The 20,381-nt window shown below is 42.0% G+C and overlaps 1 protein-coding gene and 1 long non-coding RNA gene across 5 annotated transcripts in view; one reads left to right on the forward strand and one right to left on the reverse strand.

Moving 5' to 3' along the window:
* Pitpnb (phosphatidylinositol transfer protein beta) overlaps positions 1-5,213 on the reverse strand; it is a 61,247-nt gene extending 56,034 nt beyond the window's left edge. For both annotated transcript variants that reach the window (XM_047560354.1, XM_047560356.1), the window contains exons 1-2: positions 5,086-5,213; positions 401-431 (exon numbers count right to left, since the gene is read on the reverse strand). In XM_047560354.1, the coding sequence (XP_047416310.1) occupies positions 401-431; positions 5,086-5,105 (51 nt within the window). In that variant the 5' untranslated portion in view covers positions 5,106-5,213. The remainder of the gene's footprint in view (positions 1-400; positions 432-5,085) is intronic.
* A 191-nt stretch (positions 5,214-5,404) lies between these two features.
* LOC124990372 (uncharacterized) lies at positions 5,405-20,134 on the forward strand. 3 transcript variants are annotated; one of them, XR_007109760.1, is made up of 6 exons: positions 5,405-5,472; positions 6,457-6,575; positions 13,620-14,450; positions 16,754-16,979; positions 18,262-18,340; positions 20,002-20,134. It is a non-coding gene; the product is annotated as an uncharacterized LOC124990372 (long non-coding RNA). The 3 variants fall into 3 exon arrangements; XR_007109759.1 differs by lacking the exons at positions 18,262-18,340; positions 20,002-20,134 and having other exon boundaries at positions 13,620-14,186; positions 16,754-17,674; XR_007109758.1 differs by lacking the exons at positions 18,262-18,340; positions 20,002-20,134 and having other exon boundaries at positions 16,754-17,672.
* The last annotated feature ends 247 nt before the right edge of the window (positions 20,135-20,381 follow it).

Consider the following 20,381-nt stretch of genomic DNA (forward strand, 5'->3'; position numbering starts at 1 on the left):
TTCTCTCAGATGGTGTAGAAAGAATCCCTGCACTGGTTACACTTTATTCTTCTGGGGAACTGAACCCAGGGCACTTTATCTCCATGCTACATTCCCAACCCTTTTTAATATATTTTGAGACAGGGTCTGGCTTAGTTGCTTAGGGCCTCTCCAAAACGCTGAGGCTGAACTCGAACTTGCCATCCTGCAGCCTCAGCTTCCTGAGTAGCTGGAGTTTATTCTTCAAACTGCCAAAACAAGGCAGCATATCAGAAATTTGTTTGCAACTGAAAAACTGTAAAACACCACAATTCATTTTGCTACAAAACGGGAATAAAAAAATGAAGACTACCAAGATATGAGTTTACATTAACATATCAAGCAAATCATACCAATAAAATGATTCAGAAGAAAGACTTACCTCCTGTACAGAACATGGCAAAACCACACGGCTAAAATGATAAAAGAAAAGAATACATATTACACTTGAATGACTTTAACACACGGAACTCTAGATTTAAAGGATCTTTTACTTTAAATTCAATGCTAAAACACATAGGACTCTTAAATCTGAAAATAAAATTATGCCATTTATGCATGAGTCTTAGAAATTCCTACAACCCTAAATAAGGGTCTTTAAACTGCAGAAAAAGAGCTATCTCTCCTGAATCCCAATGATCATTTGTACTGAGTGTCTTCATTGTTCTAGGACCCCAAAGATGCAGTTGCAGCAATTCTTACGAGTAAAGAAACAAGAAAAAACTCATCACTGAAAACTGCAGGGTACAGAATGTATTATTTGTCAGGACGCCCTTGTGAAAATTTTAGATGGTTTCACTGACCATCTATACACCGTGCATTTTATGCTACTTCTCACAGAACACGTCTTGAATTTCACAAAAAAATGTTTCCAGAAACTGTTTCTCTACTACAAACTGTTCGAGTTTAATAAGGTAAAAGTAAGGGAGCCTTTCAAATTAATACAAAAAAACCCTTTTATTAAGGAAACTACCTTGAACTTTATAAATACAATAACTTTTTTCAGAGTAGACTCAATAAGGTTGATAGGTGTTTAATCCTGTCCAAGAATTTTGTTATTTGACATACTAAAAGGATATCTCTATAGCTCCATTTTAACTACAATGCTGCACTGAAGAATTATTTAAAATATATACATTATGGTATATTATTATATATCAGAATGCATTTTCTCTAGGTTTTTACAGAGCGATCCCTTATTTCCACCCTTAACCGTTTCTACCATAAAATCTGAAAATCAATGTCATCTCTGTATATTAATTGTCTCATACTGAGTTCCAAAATAGCAACTTCCTTTTCCCCCTACTTAGTTCTTAGTTTTTTTATAAAAAGGAGGAGGGGGGAGAAACACAAAAAGCAAACAACCTCACAGTCACCTCCACTGTCATTTTATAGAAAATGCCCAACAGTTTTACTCACTCCAATTTCTCTTTAGCTGCAGCCTCTTTTTGCTTTTCTCTTAGAGTCATTTAGTTTCTTGCTACTATTAGTGATGATTTTTTTTAACCTAGACATTCTTAGTGTCTTTCTTTAACAAAACGTGAAGAGGGCATTATTATGCCCCAGAATATTACATCTTCTTGTCATTACAGCAGCACTACACCTCCTCCCTCCACATGCCCTCAAACGTTTACCTCAATGTTCACACACCTTAATCTCCAACATGAATTGAACCTGTCTCCTGTTATTCCCTCCCCTTCAACTTGGAGTCATTTGTCGCTCTCTTTGAAACCGATAAATGATGACATAAAAATGATGACAATCTCAAAGTTACAACGGTCACTAGTTTCAATTCTCATGAAGAATAAACTTGTTCTAAGTCCCCCCATAACTAAAAATCGCTAATCATCTTAGCTGTCTCGGTAAACAGGACATAAAATTGGAGAGGAAAAGTTAAAAAGATAGAGGTTGGGACACATTTTCGGGGCTTGGAACACTAGGGTAAGAATGAAATGAATTAATCAGGCAAAAAGGAGTCCTGGAAGGCTGTAACTACAGATGACCTAGGAAGTCGGCGGGAGGTGGTTAAAAGCAAGGAGGAGAAAGAAAATGAGGAAAAGTCGTCTTTTGGGAGGCTCTTATTAAGAAAGGCCTGAACCAAGAGGTCTGTAGAGAGGAAGATAAAGAGGAAAGAAAAATATTCCCTGAAGTCCCACAAAATCAAAAAGAATCATAATTGAGTAATTTCAACAAATATGTGCTGGTATGAAGATCCCCTATTTTTGTTTAGTAGCACTTTCAAAGAAACATCTTTCGCAAAACGAAAGTGATTAAGATATTCAGAGTGATGAGTCAAGAAACTTCTTCAAGATTTGCTTAGTAAAAAATAAATGGGGGGCTGGGGAGATAGCTCAGTTGGTAAAGTGCTTGCCTTGGAAGCACAGGGCCCTGGGTTCGATCCCCAGCACTGCAAAATAAATAAATAAATAAAATAAAATAAAATAAATGAGAAAAAGAACTGACAAGTTTTGATCTTCCAATATTATTCTAAAAGCAAAATTCAATTTTCAGAGTAATTTGAAAATTTACAAACTTCTCTGAAAATCCTCATGAAATTTTTTCCATTACACTAGTGGCAACCTCTACTGCTTTAGTAATAAATGGATGGGGACTCACCCACCCTGAAAGTCATTACTGACCTTTTAATTTTTATCAAAAATAGAGTTTTGTAGGACAACAAATATTTGCCAAAATATTTTAGTTTACCAATATCTTTATATAGGAATGACCTATTCACTGCTCCTGACCGAAAACAATTTTAGAAAGTTGACTGGAGAGCAGGAAGAATCATTATTTCATTCAACATTACAGAGAACTTAGACTATGCTGGGCCATATTCTGTAATAGACACTGGGAATGCTTAAATAAGAAATAGTCTTTACTTAAAGAAAAGTCTATAAGGTGGGGGAGAACCTAGAAGAGACACACAAGAGAAGTAAGAGAAGTAAACATCCAAAAGGGCAAAGCACAGCTTATGAAAAATAATTAGACTCTGGGCACACTTCAACTTTCATTATCTCAGTTCATTCCAATTTTCATAGGGAAAGGAAAGATCTGCAAAAAGGCTAGTGTGCAAATTCTCGGTGGGAACTACTTTCTATGAGCTACTTTGGTACTACTTACATAATTGTCAAAGGATCAAATGAACACTTAATTCACATTTTTGGAGGGAGAACATAATTTCAATAGAAGAAAGAAATGACTATACATCTGATCTAAAAGCAGTTCTACTACTCTCTAAGTGGTTTGGGCCAAGTCAATTTCCTCCTATTTTACACTCTCAATCTGTCTTAATATCTGCTACTAACTACATCAGATATTAAAATAACAAATGTATGATACATTGTTATAAAATACTTAGAAGAAAAGTTTTATATAAACCCAAAGTTCAATATTATAAACGAGCTTTAATCAGAAAACTTCACTCCAGCAAAAGGCAAAAATATCTATTCACAGAATTCTTATAATTGACAAAAGTTGTAGCTTTTCATCACTTCATTTAACAAATGTTTGTTGAGCACCTACTATATGCTAGGGACTATTTAAAATTTGGGGGTAGGAGCGTGAGAAAAAGGGGAAAATTTGTAGAGTTTACTTGTATTAAGAATATATCTAGCCAGGCAGGGTGGCACATGCCTATAATCCCAGCACCTCAGGAGGCTGAGGCAGGAGGATGATGAGTTCAAAGCCAGCCTCAGCAATGGCGAGGCACTAAGCAACTCAGTGAGATCCTGTCTCTAAATAAAATACAAAATAGAGCTGGGGATGTGGCTCAGTGATTGACTGCCCCTGAGTTCAAACCCCGGTACAAAAAAAAAAAAAAAAGAGAGAGAGAGAGAGAGAGAATACACCTAGGAAAATAGGAATTCCCTGAGAAGGTGTCATTTGAGCAAAGACCTAAAAAAGTGAGTAACTGAGCTGAGGGATGCGAACTTCAGGCAGAGGGACAAAAGCAAACAGGTCCTTAACTGAGCTCATATGTAGATCAGTGAAGGAACAGCAAGGAATCTTTTGAGGCTGGTCTGGACACAGGAAAAGTACTAAACGGGATTAGAGCAGGAAAAAGTAGTGTAAGGCTTTGGAGGCTGTTGTGAAGACTCTGATTCTTATTCTGAAAAGGCAGTGTGTCTTTGGGTCGTGATTTTTTAAAGGTTGGACAATTAACGCTAAAAGTAAGATGTCTGGCAACAGCTAAAATTAAATCAAAAAAATTTTTTAAGAATTTAAAATGAAAACATGAATTTGGGATAAAAACTAAAAATAAAGAATGGGCCATACTAAAATTTCCCAGCTGCCCAAGATAGGGATGCTGAGGTCAGGAACCAGGTGTGACAGCTGAACATCCACTGTCAACCAGATTTTCTGCGATGTTAACAGATTCCGATCGTGGGAAAAACCTAAGTTCTCAACAAAGCCCCTCCATTTGACAGGGCATGTGTCTGAGCCCTCACCTGAACCCCGTGAAGCAGGTGGGGCCCCGAGAGCCAAGCGACCCCTCCCAAGGCAGCCAGCTGCCCGGCGAAGCGCGGCTTATCAGGTCTACCGGCTGCCACAGGAACTTCGGGGCGCCAACCTCGCGCAGCCGGCGATGCCTTCACCTGGCAATCACATCTCCCGCGGGTGACAAGCAGACTCCGCCCCGGGCGACAAATCACTGTCAGACCACCGCGTCTTCCCCCACCCCGGAAGTTGCGGCTCCGACCCACCGGCGGGCCTGGGAACGGGCCCAGACCCAGACCGGGGGTGGGGAGGGCCGCGGGAGAGGCGGGTCCCAGCGGAAACTCCCGGCCGCGCCTTCCAGAGCCACGCGCCGGGGCCCGCACGCCGCCGCCAGCGCCCGGCGGGAGAGGGCGGCCGCGTTACCACGGCAACGCCCGGAGGGTCCGTGGGGCGCGCCGCTGAGGGCCCTAGGGTGGGCCGGGGGAGCACGCCGGGGAGAGGGGGAGCGCCCGGGGAGCGGCCGGCCGGGAGCTCACTACGTCTTGGGAATATTCCGCCATTTCTCAGTCAGTGGATCTTCCACCGTCGTCGTCCCAGACCCTCCTTCGCGCCCACCGACCCACTCACAATTCCTTAATCAGCACCATCTTCCCGGAACCCCCTCACAGCTGCCGCCGCTACCGCCGCCTCTGCCGCCGCCACCGCCGCCGCTACCGCCTCTCAAGACGCATGCGCGGCCCCGCCTCCCTAACCTTCGGGCCACCGCCGCGCCTGCGTGTCTACACCCTTCCGCCGCTACCCGTTGCGTCAGCGCGCCAGTGGGAGGCTAGCTCCGCCCAGTTGCATGCCCCACCCCGGGCCCACGAGGCCTCCATTGCAGCTGCGCGACGCGCGGGAGCTCCAGTGGTTTCTATTGCGCCTGCGCAAGCTCCGAGCGCGCACGCCCGTCGGCTTTCAGCGACTTCTCCCACCAGCCGCTGGCGCTCGGGGCGTGTGTGCCGCCTACGCTTTCTGGTGAGTGTTTCAGTCGGTTCCCTGGAAGGCGTTTTTGCGGCTATCAGTACTGTACTCTCACAGCTCTGAGACGAGGCCCTTCTCAACCGACACCCCACTTCCAGAGTCCTCATTGGAGACTGACGGGTTCTTGAGGTCGACCATGCTGGGTTCTGCCCCGTCCCGGGTTCTGTCTGCTCAGATTCCGCGGGAGGCTGATCCACATGCCCAGAAACGCTCTTCCTAATTGCAATGTCTGTCGTTCCTTGCCCTGACTTTTAGTCCTCAATGGTAACTTTGCATCCAAACAGTCCAGCTGAACTAAACCAGTTCTCCCAGCCCCTTACAATCTCTAATTTCAGAATTTCCCTGTATGTTGTAGAGTACACAGCTCATTATAATAAAAATGGAAGTGCACTTTACTGAGGCCGACTAAAAGATTTCTGAACAGTGTGTGAAACATTGAGTGCGTCAATTGGTATAACACAACTCTGGTCAAAGACTTCCCCCCCTAGAAAGTAAAGGTTCTTTACCTGGAATCTGAAGACTTGTTAGGCTCCCAAGGAATTTGAACCGTCAGAATTTGCATGCATCATTTCATGTTTTTGCACACTTTTTTTGCGGTCTCTAGTGTTCGTTTGTTTCCTTTGCATTTTGTCATTCCATTTTTCCCCTTTTTTCCAGGATGATCTTGATTGAAAGTATTTCCATGAAGAACGCTTTAATTTTGTGAAACATAAAAGCATAGGACAAAGCATTGTGCCACTGTGGGAAAGACAGGGTTGGTCTTTAGAGTAGAAAGACCTGGGCCTGAATCTTGGCTCTTCCAACTCAGGATACATATGACTGTCAGTTGCACAATTGATGCATCTAAAAAAGGAGACAGATCTGTCTACAACAGATTGGTTTAAAGGAATAAAGGGTGTGAAGTAATTAAAGTACCTTTGTTACACATTACCTGATGTATAATAAGTGTTCAAAACCATTTATGTTTCCAAAGAGCAGGTGCAGTAATGTAAATAAGATGTAAATCCCAAAGAGCAAGATGGCAAAATAGAGAGGTTGGGTTCCTGGCTGCTCCATGGGGTGAAACCAAGAAAGCAGACAAGCAGCTTCTCCATAAGGTGGGTGAACAGGGCTGGGGAGAGAGCTCAGTTGGTAGAGTGCTTGCCTTGCAAGCACAAGACCCTGGGTTCAATCCCCAGCACCGCAAAAAAAAAAAAGGTGGGTGAACAGAAAAAGCAGGAGCAGGGGGAATTCACTGGAATATAGAACTGGACATCCAAATCAGACAGGTGACAAAGGAGGTTGGATATAATAAAATAAGGAAAAAACCCTCAGTGGCACAGCTGCTGCCATGGTCAGGCCAGAAGCACCAGCCAGAGAGGTCCCTCCGTGAGCAAAGTGGAAGGATAAGGGAATTAAAGGAACCCGCGTTTTGGGGAGGCCCAAGGCATGTTTGGCCAGAGCACAAGATCAAGGACATTGCCCAACAAACTTGAAAGATGTGCTGCATGATATCTGTGTGCGGGGAAAGAAGCCTCCATCTGTCCAGGTGGTGTATGGAGGACAGAGGAAGGGACCATTTTGCAACTGCTGTGCATGGGTCTGGCAGCTGAGGGAGCCAATTCCTGGCAAACCCATTTGGCCCGAAATAGAGGCCCAGTAAACACACACCACCCAACATAGAGTGTGCGTAAGTGACCAGGAAAAAATTGAATGTGGAGAGAGGTTTACACAGGGGACAACCGGTTGTGGAAACCCACCTGGGTCTACCCTTCCCCCTCCAATCTGGTTGCTTGCAGGACCAACAGGTAGAGATGCATCTGGCCAGGAACTCAGAAGGCCTGGGTGGGGAGAGATTGGAGGCTAAACCTGAGATCAGGAAACATGGGGTCCGCAGGTGATGTAGATGATTAGGAATTGGCTCTCCCACCACACAAGTGGAACCCAGGGGAAATCCCTGGGGTACAGTCTTTCAGTGTGGACCAGCAAGTACTGGGCACTCGAGGTGCACCGATTGAAAATCTCCAGACCAACTGGCATTCAGCCAAGAGCCTGGAGCCTACCTAAGTCTAAACCCTGCCTCCAGGAATTCCGCCTACAGTATTACCTCTCTCTCTCCAGCAGTTCAGAGGGCGGAGCATTACGCTCTGCAAGACCCCACCTAAAACTGCTGAGAAGAGCTGAGAATACTCTGAACTCCAATGGAAAGAATTTGTTAACTTTTCATCAAGATTTTTTTTCTTTTCCTTTTTTCAAAAAAAAAAAAATTATTTTTCTGTTTCATTGTGACCTTAATGATATGTAGACATTTATACATTTTCATATTTGTTTTTTCTCACTTCTGGCTTTTTTTCCCTAGTTGTAGATGGACACCATACTTTTATTTTATTTATTTATTTCTACATGGTGCTGAGGACAGAACCCAGGGCCTCACCTGTACTAGGCAGGTGCTGTACCACGGAGCCACCCAGCCCATCATTTCTAGCATTTTTGAAGCCAGTTATTTTTTGTGGATAGTTTTTTGAGAACTAGGATGTTTGATTATTATATTTTAGTTTTGTGTTCTTTTTTATTTTTTAAATTACTACTTTATATATATGTATTTTTTCTGTTCCCCTTGATTCTCTTTTCTTCCACTAATAGCCAATCTTGATTGTTCTTTCACTCTTCCTTTAATTTTTTACTTCTGTCTTCTCCTCCCTCATAATCATCACATCCTATATCACTTCGTTCTCTCCCTGTCCACCAATTGAAATTGTAAACCCTTTTGCAAACTTGCTGTTTTTATTGCAAGTAATAACTGATCATATCATTTCTGTTAATTGTAATAATTAAAATTGTAGATGTTATTGTAGTAACTATTTGGATTAATGCTGTATATTGTTTGCATTGGTGGTTGTTGTTATTTGTCTCCCCCTAAACATTGAGGTACTGGAAACCTTCAGGGACACTGTGAGTCCACAGGGTGGGAACTCTACTACCTCAAATCCATATTCTTAGATTGGTAAACACAAACAACATAAAAAAGCAAGGGAACAAAATCACCCAAACAAACCAAGATACTCTCATAACAGAATCCATTGACACCACAGTGGAAGAAATGTCAGGAAAGGAGTTTAGAATGTACATAGTCAAACCAATCTGTGAAGTAAAAGATGGTATAGGGAATGAAATCAGAGAAGAAATATGGGAAGTGAAAGATGACTTCAATAAAGAGATTCTGGAGGGGAAAAAAAAGCAGAAATCCTCAAAATAAAACAATAAGCCAAATTAAAAATTTAATAGAAAGCATCACCAACAGACTAGACCAATTGGAAGAAAGACCCTCAAGCAATGAAAACAAAATATGTAATCTTGAAAATAGAGTTGAACACGGGAGAAGATGTTAAGAGACTATGAACAGAACTTCCAAGAGCTATGGGATGAATATTAGAAAATTTCCCAAACCTAAAGAATGAGATGGAAAATCAAATACAAGAGGCTTACCGGCAAATGTACAAAATTGCAAAAGACCTGCACCAAGGCACATTTATAATGAGAATGACTAACATACAAAAAAGGGATAGAATTTTAAAGGCTGTCAGATAAAAATATCAGATTATGTAAGGAGAGGAGCAGGAGGGGGATTTCAGCCCAGACCCTCAAAACCAGAAGGTCCTGGAATAACATAAAAGTTCTGGAAGTAAATGAATGCAAGCCAAGAATCCTCTATCCAGCAAAATTAAGCTTCAGATTTGAAGATGAAATAAGAACCTTCCATGATAAGAAAAAGTTAAAAGAATTTGCACTAGAAAGCCTGCACTACAAATCATTCTTACCAAAATATTCCATAAAGATGAAATTTTTTAAAAAAAGGGAAAACCAGCAAAGGGAGGAGCTATACTAAAGGAATAGTCAATCAAAGGAGAAACTAATTCAAATTAAAAACTAGAAATAAAGCAAAATGACTGGGGATACAAACCATATCTCAAGAATAACCTTGAATATTAATGGCCTAAACTAATCAATCAAAAGATACAGACTGGCAGATTGGATTAAAAAACAAACCCAAGGATAGGCAGTCTCCAAGAGACTCACTTCATAGGCAAAGACATCCCCAGACTGAAGGTGAAAGCATAGGAGAAAACATCACACAGTGAATTGCAGAAACCAGTAGGGGTTTCTATCCTCATATCAGATAAAAATGGACTTAAAGCCGAAGTTGATCAGAAGGGACAAAAAAGGACATTCTGTACTGCTTAAGGAATAATAATCAGCAAGACATAATAGTCATAAATATTTATGCCCCAAACAATGGAGCATTTACGTACATCAAACAAACCCTTCACAATCTCAAGAATCAAATAGACCACAACACAATAATACTGGCTGACTTCAACACACCTCTCTTAGCAATCGATATGTCTTCAAATCAAAAACTAAATAAAGAAGCCATAGAACTAAAAAACGCAATTAATAATTTAGACTTAGCAGACATACATACAGTATTCCATCCATCGAGTGAATATGCTTTCTTAGCAGCACATAGATCCTTCTCTAAAATAGACCATATCTGATGCCACAAAGCAACTCTTAGCAAATACAATTTAAAAAATAGAGATATTTCCCTGCATTCTATCAGATCATACCAGAATGAAGTTAGATATCAATGATAAAATAAAAAATAAAACCTGGAGACCAAATAATATGCTATTGAATGAGGAAAGGAGAGCAGAAGAAATTAGGGATGAAATAAAAAAGAAAAACTTAGAGGTAAAAGAGAACACCCCTACAACATAGCAAAATATCTATGAAGGCAGTGTTAAGAGGAAAGTTCATTGCATTGGTTTCATTCATTAAAAGAACAAAAAGTCAATGAAAAAATGACAGCATTACATCTCAAAGCCTTAGAAAAAGAGGAACCAATCAACACCAAAAGCAGAAGACAGGAAATATTTTTGCCAGTTTATGAATTTTCATGAATGTTACATATTTTCACTTACTTAGCTTTGCAAATATTTTGTTAAATCTATCTTTAAGTATTTCATATTTTTAGATGCTATTTTAAATCTTTTTTTAATTCCCAGGGATTGATAACTTATGAAACTATGCTTGATTTTTATATATTTTCCTTGCTGGACTCACTTATTATAATAGTGTTTTTATGTATTTAATAATTTTACACATAAATGTTTTCTGTGAATAGGGTGGTTTCATATCTTTGTTTTGGTCTTTATGATTTTTATTTTTTGTGCTTCATTACACTGTTTAAGAGCACTAGGACAATGTTGGTAAAAGTAGTAAAATCAGTCTGACTAAAGTTTATCAATTTTATGGATTGCTTTCTTCAATTTAAAACATCTATTTTTCTTAATTTTTCTCTATTGTTTTTTATTTAATTGATTTTGACATTTTTATTCTGCCTAACTAATTTTGGTTTAATTTTTCCTAGTATTTGTTTAAAGGTTGAAACTTCTATAATTGCTTTTAGACTTTGTTTTCAAATAGAAACTTTTAAAGTGATAAAATTATCCCTAAGCTCTGCCTGAGCAGTATTTCACAGTTTTTAATGTTTTCATTTTCATTCTCTTCAAAATATTTCCAAATTTTCTTACAATTTCTGTTTAACCTTTGGACTACTTAGAAGTGTATTGTTTAATTACCAAATATTTGCACATTCTCCCCTATTTTTGTTTTCATTTCCAGTTTAACTTGATTATAGTTTCTAAGAATATATTGGGGAATATTTTAATCCTTTCAAATTGGTTGAAACTCGTATTACAGCCCAGTTTTGTGTGTTCACCTCATGTGTTTTGAGGTTCTGTTAGTAGATGCACACACCTTTAGGGTTGTGATCTTCTTAATTATCTTTGTGGTCACGGTGAAACTCTGTGCTTGCTTTTCCCTTTTATTCCCCTCACCCTTGAGACTTTTTTTTTTTTTTTTTTGCGGTGCTGGCGATTGAACCCAGGGCCTTGTGCTTTCGAGGCAAGCACTCTACCAGCTGAGCTATCTCCCCAGCCCACCCCCTTGAAACTTCTTGTTCTGACGTCTGCTTTCCCTGATGTTAATGCAGCCACTCCAGCTTTCTCATGATGTGTGTTTGCATGGCACCTTCTCATTACCACCTTTAACCTGCCTTGATATCAGTAGTATCTTGTGTGCAGCGTGCAGTAGGATATTGCATTTTAATCTGGCCTGACAATCTCTGCCTTTGAAGGGGAATGTTAGTCCATTTACATTTAATAAAGTTGGAAAAGTGATTGGGTTAAATCTGCCAACTTTGTGTGTGTGTGTGTGTTTACTTCAGCTTTAAAAACATGCATCTGCTGGGGATATAGCTCAGCTGGTAGAGTGCTTGCCTTGCAAGCACAAGGCCCTGGGTTCAATCCCAAGCACCGCAAAAAAAAAAAAAAAAAAAAAAAAAAAAAATCAATAAAAACATGCGTCTATATTCAATCACGGTCTACCCTTAAATCGTACTGTTTCACGTCGAATGGCAGCAACTTACAAGGATATACATCCTTCTCCTGCCTCCTTAAGACCTCCTCTTAAGACCTCACAGATGCATCCATTTTTAATTTTGCTTTAAACTAGTCTGTCTTTTAAAGAAATTAAAAATGAGGAAAAAAGTGTTTTTGTCACCTGCGGATCCTTCATTCAGTACTTAGTGTGTGCTGGGTGTCCTAAGTGCTTTGAATGACTTAGCACATTTCATCCTCTGAGCCAAAACACCAGGTGTAGGTACTACTGTGTATTTTATTTTATTTTTTATTTCTTCTAATTTGTTGTACATGACAGTAGAATGCATGTGTACATTTCGATAGATCATACATACATGAAAAGTAGAGTGGGAGATAGAAAGGTGATTAACTAACTCAAGGTTAGTCCGCTGGCCAGAACATGAACTCGGGCATCTGGTACCAGAGCCTGAGTTTTCAGCCTGTGCACTCCACTGCCCCCTTAGACTGGCCGTACCCTGGCATAGCGGGCTTGAAGGCAGGCATGCTTACCTTGATCTTCACTTTAGTAAGACTGCTTTAGGAGTCTCCTTAAGTATGTTTGCTATAGGTTTTTTAAACATTTTTTATTTGTAGATGGACACATTATTGATTTATTTATGTGCAATGCTGAGGATGGAACCCAGTGCCTCACACGTGCCTGACCACTCAGCCCCAGCCCCAGCCCTGCTGTAGGTTTTGGTTGCTGCCCTTTATTAAAGGTGTTCTCTTCCTAGTTTGAGTTTTTGTCATTACTTAGTGTTGTATTTTGCAAAATGCCTCTTCTGGTGTTTTGAGATGATAATGTTTGTTCTCTTCTGTTTGCTTAGTTTGATGTCTTCTGTTACTAAACTTTCTGATGATGAGATGTCCTTGAATTTTCAGAATAAAAACTAGCTAATAGTGATTTATATTTATTATTTTTAATTTCTCATTTGTCAGATAACCCTGGGTTAGGTTTGCTTAATAGTTCAGGAAATTAAGATTGTGAAAATGAGAGATCTTTATAAGTAGTACCGATTTAGCCTCAGATGGCAAACTAATTGCTTATTAGCTAGTTTAAAATGAAGAGGGGCTGGGCTGGGGCTCAGTGGTGGAACGCTGGCCTGGCACCTGGGAGGCCCTGGGTTCATCCTCAGCACCACACAAATAGATAGATTAATTAAAGGTTCATCAACAACTAATAGGATGCTTTTAAAAAATTAAACTAAATGAAGATGACTACTATATGTTTGTTTTCACTCAAGGGATTTTTTAAAGCACTTAATGCAGTAACATTTCATAATTCAAAATGTACAGAAGAGTATGTAGTCTTGATACCTACAGAAAACAATCCCTCCAATGTCTTTATATCCTTTGGGAGACTTTGCATATCTAAGAAAACATGTATTTATTTGTTTATTTTTTGCAGCGTGGGACCTTGCAAACATCTGTCACGTGCTAGGCAGGCACTCCCACCACTGAGCCACATCCCCAGCCCTTTCTATTTTGTTTTTGAGACAGGCTCTCACTAAGTGGCCCAGGCTGGCTTTGAACTTGCGATCCTCCAGCTGTGTGAGTAGCTGGAATGTACAGGCGAGGACCACAGTGCCCACCTCTCCCTGATTTTTTTTTTTTAACATATTGTGGTATAAACACCATTCTGCATCCTCATTATTTTTTTCTTTGTTTTTTTTCTTTAAGGACTGGATGAGACACGGGCCAGTCAGAGGAGTGGAGCTCTTACGTGTGTACGGTCCGTATATCAAACAAACTGGCCCTTCCTCACTTGACGTTGCTGGGAAAATGAAGGCCCGAGGAGAGCTGGAGATTGAGACAAGCCAGGCTTCGTGAGGACGGGTGTGGTGACAGTCAGAGCTCGCAGTGACTCTGAAACCAAACACACCCCTCTGGAGAAGTGGCACCACAGACGGGAGCTGTCCTTGGAGAACCCTCGCCTCTGCGCCATTGCTGCCGCCATTGCTGCTCTGGATCCCGGGCTGCTGAGGAAGCGGAGCCGGCGGGCATTGGAGGAGAATGTGGACAACCCAAAGCCCTCCGGGTGCTTTTCTCTGAGTTTGTCCCTGTACCTGAATCCTGAGACCTTTATTGAGTAACGACCACAGCTTTGCTGCTGCTGCTGAATTTGGTACAAATTCCTCTTGGTCAAATCTAACTCGGAGCCATACATGGAAGGGTATTCCGAAAGGCAGGTCCAAGCTTAACTGCAGTGACAGCGTGATCCAGCCAAAGAGCATTCCGTGTCAGCATGTGAGGGGGTTTCCTTTTTTTCCTAACCTTTTATTGTGGTAAAATAACACAAAAACAAAATTTCCCTTCTCGCCCCTTCCCGAGTGTACAATTCAACAGTGTTCCATGCGTTCATGATGTGCGACATCATCAGGATCCACCTCCAGGACGCCTTACTATAAACTGAAACTCTGCACCCATGAAATCGTGATTCCCGTTCCCCTTCTCCCTGGTCCCTGATAACCTTTAACCTCTCTGTGTAATTGGATCACTCCAAGTACTTCGGTAAGTGGAAGCAGGGCACGTGCCTCTTCTGGGACTGGCTCATTGCACTTAGCACAACACCCTCAGCCTGTGCACTGCGTGGCACATTGCTCAGTACCCTTCCTCTTTACGGTCCAGTGATGTCTTGTCACATGACACACACTGCTTAACTGCTCATCCACCCGTGGACACTCGGTTGCCTTCATGTGTTGGCCGTTGTGGACAATGTTGCCATGCACATGGATGCACAGGTATCTCTCTGAGACACTGCTGCTCTGGTTTAAATGTCCCCCAAAGGCCCATGTGTTACAGGCGTGGTCCCCAGGTGGCACTGTTGGGAGGTGGGACCCGTGAAGGGAAGTCGGATGGCTGAGGTGCCCTTGAAAGGGACTGTGTGACCCTGCCCCTCCTTGCCCTCTGCTCCCTGGCTTGTGATGTGAGCAGACTCACTTCTCCATGTGCTCTCACTGTGACGGCCCCAACGCCAATGGGGCAGTTGGTCCTGGACTGGAATTTCAAAAACCATAAGCAAAATAACCTTGATCTCTTCATAAGTTAATTATCTCAAGTTCCTGTGCGTGTGTGTGTGTGTGTGTGTGTGTGTGTGAGAGAGAGAGAGAGGGATGGAGGGGTGGACAGCTAACACACCTGCTTTCAGTTTGGGGATGTATACCAAGAAGTTGAATTGCAGGATCGCGTGGTGATTCTATTTTTAATTTTCTGAGGACGCATCATACTGTCCTCCTTAGTGGCTGCACCATTTTAGTATCAGCGAAGGGGGTTCTGATGGTCCCACATCCTTGCTAACAGGTGTTATTTTCTGGCTTTTTCACAGTAGCCATAGTAATAGGAACAAGGCACATCTCTGTAGTTTTGATTTGCATTCCACTAATGACAGAGATTGAGCATCTTCATATGTTCTTTTTGGCCATTTGTGTATCTTTGGAGAAATTAAGATCTTCACCCATTTTTTAACTCAGTTTTTTGTTGTTGCATATTAGGGGTTCTTTATATATTCTGAATAGTAACCTCTTACCAAACATTATTGGGAAATATTGCCTCCTGTTCTGTGGGTTGCCTTTTTACTGCATTTTGATTTTCAGTTTTCATGTAATCCAGTGGGTCTGTTTTTCTTCCATCACCTGTGCCTTTGATTTTACATAAGAAAGCGTCGCCAAACCCACATCCACAAATTCAGGCCTTGGATCTGTCGTGGGCTAATGTGTGCCTGTGGTGCGAGGCAAGGGCCTGAGGTCACCCTTTGTCTGTCTATCTAACTTTCCCAGCACCCTCTGCTTCAAGGACTCCTTTCCCTCATTGAATGGTCTTGGCACTCTTGTCAAAAACTCTTCGATCAGATAGGCAAGGACTTGTTTCTGGGCTCCCTGTTCATCCATTGTGGTGATACAAGTCTGTCTTTATGTCAGTGCCACACTGTTTTGATGACTGTAGCTTTGTAATTCATTTTGTAAACAAGAAATGCGAGCTGTCCAACTTTGCTGTCTTTTTCAAGACTTTTTTTTGGCTGTGCAGAGTTCCTTAGGATTATATGCATTTTAGAATGGGTTTTCTTTTTCTGTAAAACAAATGTTTAAAAATCCATGCTTGGGGCTGGGGAGGTAACTCAGTCGGTAGAGTGCTTACCTTGTAAGCACAAGGCCCTAGGTTCGATCCCCAGCACCCAAAAAAAAAAAAAAAATTAAAAAATAAAAATTCATGCTTTTGCGGTGTTGACAGGGTTTACATTAGACCCACTGATGGCTGTGGGCTTCTTCATTTTGTCTGTTGTACACATGCATTATAATTTAACTAGTCTGCTATTGATAGTCACTTGAGTCATATATGATAGTTGCTCTTACAAGATCGCTGCAATAAATAACCTTTTGCTTAAATATTCCACATGTGTGAGAGAAGTTCCTAAAAGTGGAATTGAGTCAAAGGGTCATGTGTATGTGTAATTTTAACAGATTTTGCCTAATTATCTTCCATAAAGATAGCACGAGGCCAGGTGCAGTGGCACACGCCTGTCATCCCAGTGGCTCTGGAGGCTGAGGCAGGAGGATTGAGAGTTCAAAGCCAGCCTCAGCAATAGCAAGGTGGTAAGCATCTCAGTGAGACCCTGACTCTAAATAAAATACAAAATAGGGCTGGGGAGGTGGCTCAGTGGTTAAGTGCCCCTGAGTTCAATCCCTGGTACCTCCCCTCCCAAAAAAAGACAGCACAAATTTACACTTACATTGGCAGTGTGTAAGAGTATATTTCCCCAAACTCATCTAACATAGTTATTTTTTTCCATACATTTATGACTTTTTTTCTTTTTTTAGGAGCCAGACCCTTGAAGACTCTCACTGAGTTCAAACCTGCTTAGGGATCAAACATAAAGTATCTGTCCTGGTGTCTGAGCACCAATCAGCTAAAGCAGCTGGTACTTAAGAATTTCTCAGTGAAAGATGAGTCCTGAGCCTCTCCAAGTTCTGCTAGAGAAGGTGACAGACACTTGCGACCCTGGTCTTTCGGAAGCATGGGATCACAGAGAGCTAATGCCACCTCGTCAGCGCTGGATTTTTCCACCTAGCTCGGAACCTTCAGCCTCCTTGGGAACTGCATCTCCATGTCTGCCCTGAAGAGCCTGCTGCTTCCTGCCGCCAGGCTGATCCTGTGAAGAAGGGCTGTACCCCGCCGCTCTGGAGGGCTGTTAACATCTGCCCAGTTTACCAGGGTGAAGTCAACCCTGAGAAACTTGCCCAGGTTCAGTTGGAGTTGATGCAGTTTCTGAGGGACATCAGGCTGGCCCTGCCATCTGTCCACGTTCATACCTACTGCTGTGTTCTCTGTGTAAGAGTAAAGAGTCTATTGCCTGGAGCCCAGTGGCTGTTGGGTGTCAGGATATGCTCATCGCATTCGATGTTTCTCTGGGCTGGGAATGTGGTTCAGTGGGAGAGTGCTTGCCTGGCAGGCATGAGGCCCTGAATTCGATCCCCAGAACTACCAAAAATAAATAAAGCTTCTCTTGTAAGCGTCTCTTATTAGGTGTGTATGAGAGGACCCCAAGTTCAAGTTCAAGGCCAGTTTTGGCAACTCAGTAAGACTGTCTCAAAAAAGGGTAGGGATGTAGCTTAGTGGTCGAGTACTCCTGGCTTCAGTCCCCAGTACCACCAAAGGAAAAAAAAAATAGGGTTGGGATTGGCCCCCAGGTTGGGATGGGTATGCGGGCCTCCATTTTAAGTCTTTTTCAACTGCATACAGAATATGTAAATTACATAGTCTTTTGCTTGCATTTATACTCCATAATAAAAATGTTTTGTAGTTAAAAAACTTTATTTTGTATAACATAGTACAGAAACAAAACATTACATAAACAACAGAACAGCAGTTGTTTCTCCAGCGGGTCAAGAAATAGAACTTTAGCCGAGTGTGGTGGCATATGCCTGTCATCCCAGCATCTCGGAAGGCTGAGGCGGGAGGATCTCCAGTACCAAGCCAGCCTCAGCAGTTTAGCAAGACCCTAAGCAACTCAGTGAGACCCTGTCTCTAAATAAAATAAAAAATAAAAACGGCTGGGGAGGTGGCTCAGTGGTTAAGTGCCCCTGGGTTCAATCCCTGGTACCAAAAATAAAACCAGAATTTTGCCAGCTCCCCGCACCTTGGTCTTCCACGTTCTCTACTACAGTCACGGCTCCTCCCTAGAAGTACCTGCCCCCTGACTCTGATGGGTATGCCTCCCTGTACCTAGTTGTGACCCAACCCATAGGCATCACCTAAAGTCTGATTTTTGTTTCTTTTCATCTACATGTAATCCGATCCTTTCCCCTGACCTCTACGACTTGTCAAGGACACTGGGTGGTTCGACCTGTAGAAGTTTCCTGTCTGGATTTTGCTGCTGTTGTGTCTACAGGCTTGCACAGATCCAGGTGTGGTATTTTGGGTATTTCATAGGTGGTTAGTGTGTTCTTCCACTGGTACATGTTTCCTGTCACATTTTGTGTCTTTAGATCATTAACTTATGAGGAACTGGATAATGGTGAGATTTCTGTTCATCATTTCTTGATTTATTGACTAGATATGTCTATGAAGAGAAACTGGTCACCTAGTGGTGCCTTTATGTAGGAAAGACAGGACGAAGGGTTGACTTTTTTTTTTTTTAATCCCATTACTTACCAGTTCTCAAAATGAGAGTTAGCTTCCTGTCCTTCTCAGAAGGCAATCTCATTAATGTAAACAAGTTTGAACTGCTGATGTCTATTTTATTTGCTCTTCTTGGTCAGACCATCCTGGTTTGTAGCTAGTTAAATATTTTGAAATTGTCTGTGGCGTCCTTTTGGTGGGTTCCTAGTACTCTTTAATAGCTTCCCTGGTTTGACAAGATCTGGCATGAAACGTCTGGTCTTGTACATCCTGTGCTGGAAATCTGCCATTTTGCCAAGAAACCTTGATTCCTTTTAGCGCCAAATTGTACTCTCTGAGCAGCGTCTCATGCTGTGTGTGTCATGGCTTCTGACTGTCATTCTCTCAAGGCCTTTAAAAAGGCCTAAAAAGCTACTAAAGTAGCTCTCGTAGCTAAAAACTTTTGTACACTATGTACATAAACATAAATTTACATTTATTGCATACATATATAAATAATGCATAAATACTTAGATCATATGCATATGACATAAGTTAGTACTTAATAAAGTTCAAATACAAATACAAGATTTAAATTTTGTTCTAAGTAGGTATGATGTATAAATAATAGAATTTCTAAGCAAATTATGAATAGTACAAGTATAAAAATAGATTTCCTTAAACACAAAGTGTCTCATGAGCTATACTGACTGTTAATCCAGGCCCAAGACCACGTAGCCTTTACTTAACCTCTTTTATGTCTGCATCCTCTTTCCCCAACACTGAGAGTCCTGGTTCCCATGGAAGAACTTCCTGTCTGCGTTGCCCGGTCCCCGTCCTGCTTCAGTTCTTTTCCACAAGAAATCTACACGCTTTCATTTTCATTGTTTTATAATTTTAAGAATGTCAGCATTTTTGTTGCTACATTATTTTGGTTGACTGTGTGTTTTGAGAAATACGACCTTGAAAATCACAATTCCGAACGCTTGAAAGGGCACAAGCGTGTCTGCTTCAGGTTTTCCCCGGTGCGGAGGAGGTGCCACTCAGGACCCCTGGGAGACCCCCAGGAGGGCGGGGCGGCCCAGGGCCAGAGCGCTTGCGTGGCCAGCCCGGGTTCCAAGCCCAGCGCCCCCAAGAAGATAAGCCCCCCTGAGGAATCTCGCGAGCTCCACGAGGGCTGAGGCCCAGGTGTCCTCTAGATGCTGATAATACCTAACCCCATCAGCAGACATTCACAAAAGAGGAAAGTAGATCACTCCATGTTTGTTGAGGAAGATATTTTGTGGAAGGAAATTGTTATTGGAATGGATGTTGAATTTTCCCCACGTCGAATTTCATGGCAGAAGGTGGCTTAAGAAGATAACCAGCACCATCACGAGGTTCAGGGAGTCCTGTACAAATGGGCCAATACTTAAAGCAGTAGCTTGAGAAGTTTTTTAAATTCTGATTTGTTTTTTTTTTCCTGCAGAACCGTGCTGAATCAAGCAGCCCCGTAATCTTGTGACTGGCTGGTGCTGGCTCTGCCACCAGAGCTGGGTGAGCCCATTACCACTACTGGACTAGAAGACCGCACAACTGTCGCCTATGCAAACAGTTCTTAGACTTTTTTTTTTCTTTTTGTGGTGCTGGGGATCGAACCCAGGGCCTTGTGCTTGCGAGGCAGGCGCTCTACCAACTGAGCTACCTCCCCAGCCCTGGACTATTTGATGATTGTCCACTTACACGCATGTGTGCTAGCTTCCACGCCCCACTATGTCTGTTAATGCCAGCGTTTTATAATGGGGAGACTGTTGACCTCGGAGTCAGGAGAACTGACTGCACCGTTTATAGGATCTGAGCCCTGTCTTG

Source organism: Sciurus carolinensis, chromosome 8 (assembly GCF_902686445.1).
Source record: "Sciurus carolinensis chromosome 8, mSciCar1.2, whole genome shotgun sequence".
NCBI classification, from domain to species: domain Eukaryota; kingdom Metazoa; phylum Chordata; class Mammalia; order Rodentia; family Sciuridae; genus Sciurus; species Sciurus carolinensis.